We start from the raw sequence: 4,699 nt of genomic DNA on the forward strand, positions 1-4,699 counted from the left end.
ACAGACTCTCTCCTCCTGGGCTGAAGCTGCCTTATCTCTTGTTAGCAGTGGTGCTCTGCCTGCCGGTTAAATTTCTCAGGCTCCATGTTTTGTCAACAGTTGAAGATCGCCTTCTGTTTATCTCGCAAGTCGATCCCCAGCAGCTGGCCCCTTCCAGCGCAGTGTGGGCTGGCGTTTCTTACTGGTCCAGGTCACCTAAAAACCGACCTGGTTTTAAATAAATGACAATTCTGAAAAACGTAATCAGCCCTTATGACAGCATCTAGCCCACACAGTGGCTTGCTTTCTTGGCGTGGTGGCAGGGCTTGACGAGATCTGGACCCTGTAGTTAGAAGGAGCCAGCTGCCCTTGTGGCGTCCCAGAGAAACAGGTGCCGTGGAGCGTGTGGGCAGTGGCCAGGCCCGCAGCGGGCACCAGGGCGTGATCACCAACTGGGGGGGAGGCCTGCCCAGATGCTGCTCCACTGCCTGTCCAGAGTGTCTGTGCGGCGCCGCTCAGCTCCCCAGCCGTGCAGGCCCGTGTCTGTTGGCACGGTCTATGTCGTTAGCGGCAGCCTCTCGGTGACGGAGCCGGCAGCCGCAGCAGAACACGGTGCTCTCTCCCAGGTGGCATCCTCATGTTCGGGGCGCTGGTGCTGTTTGAGTCTGAGTTCGTGCACGTGGTGGCCATCTCCTTCACGGCGCTGGTGCTCACGGAGCTGCTGATGGTGGCGCTGACCGTCAGGACCTGGCACTGGCTCATGGTCGTGGCCCAGCTGCTCAGCCTCGGCTGCTACGTGGCCTCGCTGGCTTTCCTCAATGAATATTTTGGTAAGTTGCCATGCAGTTGTTTTCTGAATAACTGTCTCTTCCTGGTTTCCACGTGATTTTCTTGTTGCTTCTGCTACATGATCTTCAGTGTGGATTGCAGACAGCTTCACAGCACACAGCTCACTTTGCGGGGAGACAGAGTTCCGTGTAGTGATGCCCAGAGCTGGGCTGGGCTCCCCAAGGGCATGCTCCCCTTGGTCTTCTTCCTGCTTCCTGCTGAGGCTGCAGGGAAGAGGCTCAAAGTACGGGGCCCGCGCGCCCACCCCCTACCCCCCATGAGTGCGTGAAGAACAGGACATGGAGCAGAGGACAGGACGCAGGCACAGAGCACAGAGGACAGGACGCGGGCACAGAGGGCAGAGGACAGAGGACAGGATGTGGGCGTAGGGAACAGGACGCGGGCGCAGAGCACAGAGGACAGGACGCAGGCACAGAAGGCAGAGCATAGAGGACAGGACGCGGGTGCAGAGCACAGAACACAGGATGCGGGCACAGAGGACAGAGGACAGGACGCGGGCACAGAGCACAGAGGACAGAGGATAGGATGCGGGGCTCAGAGCGCAGAGGACAGGACGCGGGCGCAGAGCACAGGTACAGGACACGCAGGGCAGAACCTGAAACTGTGGACGGAGCCCCAGGGGGAGCTGTGGTTCCCAGGGAACGGGTGCGGGCTGAGTCTTTCGGCACTTTGTCAAGTGGGCGAAGTGAAAGGGTAGACGGGCAGCTGAATGCCGTGGCTGGAGACGCTGGAGACGCCCGACAGGAGAGCCCCGTCCCCCGTCTGGGAGGCGTTTCCCGCCGGCCCTGCCCCCGGGACGCTCGGCCTGACCCACCTGCAGAGGCACCTCGTGGCCCCGGGGCCCGTCCTGCACTCGTCAGAGGGACGGCTGCCGCCACGTGTGCCCAACGAGCACCCGCACTGTCCCGCACACGGCACCAGGCCTCCAGTTTGTTGTGCTTGAGCCGGGTCCTCACGGCGTGCCCACACTGCCCAGGCCCCGTGAGCCCTGGGCAGACCAGGCCTCTGCTTCCCGGGCCCCATGCCGTCCGTGGTTCTTCGGGCAGCTTTGCCCACAGCCTGCAGGGTTGGCACGTCCTGAAGGCGATCGCCCAGCCAGGTTCCCACGCGGCTCTCCCCGTCAGCATCAGGACAGCCTAACCTCCGCCAGGCTGGAGGTCGGCCCGGCACGTCCCCTGGGTCAGCAGGACCCGTGGGGGGCAGGCTTGCGGAGATGACTCAGCTGACTCCAGACAGGCCCAGAAGGTCCAACCCATCATGGGCTCCATTGTGCGCATCTGCCCCTGAACACGGGGGGTTCCTGCCTCCTGTTGCGAACCCTTCACCTGATGCAGGCAGAACAGTGCCTTCACAGGGACCCCGAGGCTCTGCCAGGCCCACCTCTGTGGTAACCTGGGTGCAGGCGGAGGGGGGCCACGACCCCAGCACCCTGAGACCTGTTCGGGCTTTCTCTCCCACAGACGTTGCCTTTATCACGACTGTGACCTTCGTGTGGAAAGTGTCAGCCATCACAGTGGTCAGCTGCCTCCCGCTCTATGTCCTGAAGTACTTGAAGCGGAAGCTGTCCCCACCCAGCTACTCCAAGCTCTCCTCCTAGCCCCTCCCTGCACCTTCGGCTGGTGGCCGTGATGTCCGGAGCACTGCAGCTGCTGAGAGGCCATGAGGCCAGAAGGGCCCAGGCAGCCCAGCCAGGCGCCATGAACATCCTGCCTAGGCACCATGGACTTCCCCACCTTGTCCTCATGGGGCTGGATTTCTTTTCCCCCCCTTTCTGTTGTTTTTCAAAGTTTAATTTCCATGTAGCACCAGCTTGAGTTTCCAGGAATATGAGCCCTGTTACTGTAAAACATCATCATTCTCTGCAGTTCTGGGAACTGAAATGAAAATTTATTTACTATCCTGCAACTTCCCAACTAACATTCAGGTTGTTTCTTTGATGTTATAACAGAGTCGCTCTTCTTCACCAGAATAAAGCCTCCATTCTGTCCAGGCCGTGTCTGCCACACCCTCCCCGCGCCTCCTGCAGGCGCACCCCGGTCCCAGGCACCCGCACAGCCTCTCCATGCCCACGGCAGCCACACACGTGTGTCCTGAGGCGCTGCTATTAGCTCAGCTGTCCGCGTCCTTCTGGTGTTTGTCTGCGTCTGCTGCTGCTTCTGGCTCCTGGCACTCAGGCGGTCCATGGCCGCTCACCGGTGCTTCCGTGGGAGAGCGCTTCCTCCTCCAGGCTGTGCTCCAAGTCCCCCTCTGGGTGGCCACTGCCCAGGATGCATCCCAGGGGGGCTTCTCACTCTGGTCCCCGGCCAGGTCCCCACAGGAAAGGCCGTCAGTCGGAAGCCCCTCACATACCCAGCTCCTCACTCAGCAAACAGTCCTGTGGCCCCCGAACAGGCAGACCCTGGGGTCCCGGGGAGGCTGCTCCCACTGCTGCTGGGTGGGTCCACCCTGCAGGTTCTCCTGAAAGCCCTTTTTGCTGGAGTAATTTAGACTCAGGGAAGCTGGCCATCCACACAAGCACTGTGCTGGCTCCCCGACTTCCTGCTAAACCCTGGTCTGACCCCCAGTCCGGACAGCTCCTGGTGTTCCTTTGTCCCGGGCGGGGGTCTCATCCCAAGCTGCCAGTAAGGGCCCCACACGACAGGCAGGTGGCACTGGTTTGCGTCCCTAGGAGGGGGCGCGGTGGCTGCGCCCCTGTGATCCCAGAGGCCCTCAATGGGCGGTGCCTGCTCAGGCTCCTGCTCAGGCGGCCTGGCTGGGCTCCCGATGAACAGAGCGCGCAGAGCAAGTGTAATTCCAGGGGACTCCAGCAGGTGGCGCTAGAAACTAAGGAATGCAGCCAAGGCCGGCGGCCCAACTTCCGGGCTCTCGGGTCAGTCAGCGGTCTGGGCTAGATTCTCCGCGCATTCGCCGCCTTCACGCACGGGCCTGTGTCCACGCGAACTACACTCTGGATGGGGACCGGGGTCCCCTTCATGGTAAAGTGCGGGCGACACCTGGTTCTCCCAGGATGACCCCGCCCGCGGCCCCCGCTCTTCTGCCCGCCGCCCTCCTGGTGGCCGGGAGACTCTGGGTGAGCAGAACCCTAGGGCCCAGGAGGACCGAGGTCATGCACCGTTTTCCTTAAAGCAGAACTTTATGAGTCTCACAACCACGTGATTGTAAAGCCAGAGACCCTCTCTGCTCTTCTCCAAGCCAGTTCTCAGGCCTGGGCTATGTGGCTGCCGCAGAGAAAGGCCGACCCCAGCGCCTTCCACAGCCCAGCTCTGCTGCCTACAGGGTCGGGGGCCCGCCCGGCTCAGGGAAGCCAGTGTGTGGAGGGGCCCCCGAGTCCCTGCCCGACCCCCCAGTCCCTTCTGCCAACTGGGCGAGCGGCCACCGTGGGCCTGGCGGGCTCTGAGCCGGGGTGACCGGGGTTAGGCGGAACTCTCCGTTCCCAGTTACAGGATGCTCTGCCGGGGGCTGCGGTGGCTTCTTCCAAGGAGGCCAGAGCTCCCAAGGGGAGGCTGGGCCCACTCTGCTCGTCCATCGGCCCTGCTCAGGCCTCTCGGAGCTCTGCGTCCATCCATCGGCTGGGTGGCCCATCAGGGCTCAAGGGAGAGCTGAGGGTGGACACGACCTCTGAGAAGCGAGTGAAGCAAAGGCAGGACGGGGTTGAAGCACGGAGGGGGCAGGGCCTCGGGTCCCTGGGCAGCGGAGCCCCTGCCCCGGTCACACAGCCCACGCCCGGGACAGACAGAGCCGGAGGGGTCCTCCCGGGCAGGCTCACGACGGTCAGGTGACTGCGCTGAACCCTGGATGCTGTTTGTTCAGAGTGACCTAACGTCGCTTCAGGGCTCCCAGGCTCTTCCTGACCTGAAGGTGCAGAGACTGG

At 62.6% G+C, this 4,699-nt stretch overlaps 1 protein-coding gene across 1 annotated transcript in view; it reads left to right on the forward strand.

Annotated features, from left to right (window-relative positions):
• Positions 1 to 2,815, forward strand: part of ATP9B (ATPase, class II, type 9B) — a 151,572-nt gene extending 148,757 nt beyond the window's left edge. The window contains exons 30-31 of the mRNA XM_010855064.1: positions 601 to 809; positions 2,289 to 2,815. Of these exons, the coding sequence (XP_010853366.1) occupies positions 601 to 809; positions 2,289 to 2,425 (346 nt within the window). The 3' untranslated portion in view covers positions 2,426 to 2,815. The remainder of the gene's footprint in view (positions 1 to 600; positions 810 to 2,288) is intronic.
• Positions 2,816 to 4,699: the final 1,884 nt, after the last annotated feature.

Source organism: Bison bison, unplaced genomic scaffold, assembly GCF_000754665.1.
Source record: "Bison bison bison isolate TAMUID 2011002044 unplaced genomic scaffold, Bison_UMD1.0 scf7180017864353, whole genome shotgun sequence".
Classification (NCBI taxonomy): Eukaryota; Metazoa; Chordata; class Mammalia; order Artiodactyla; family Bovidae; genus Bison; species Bison bison.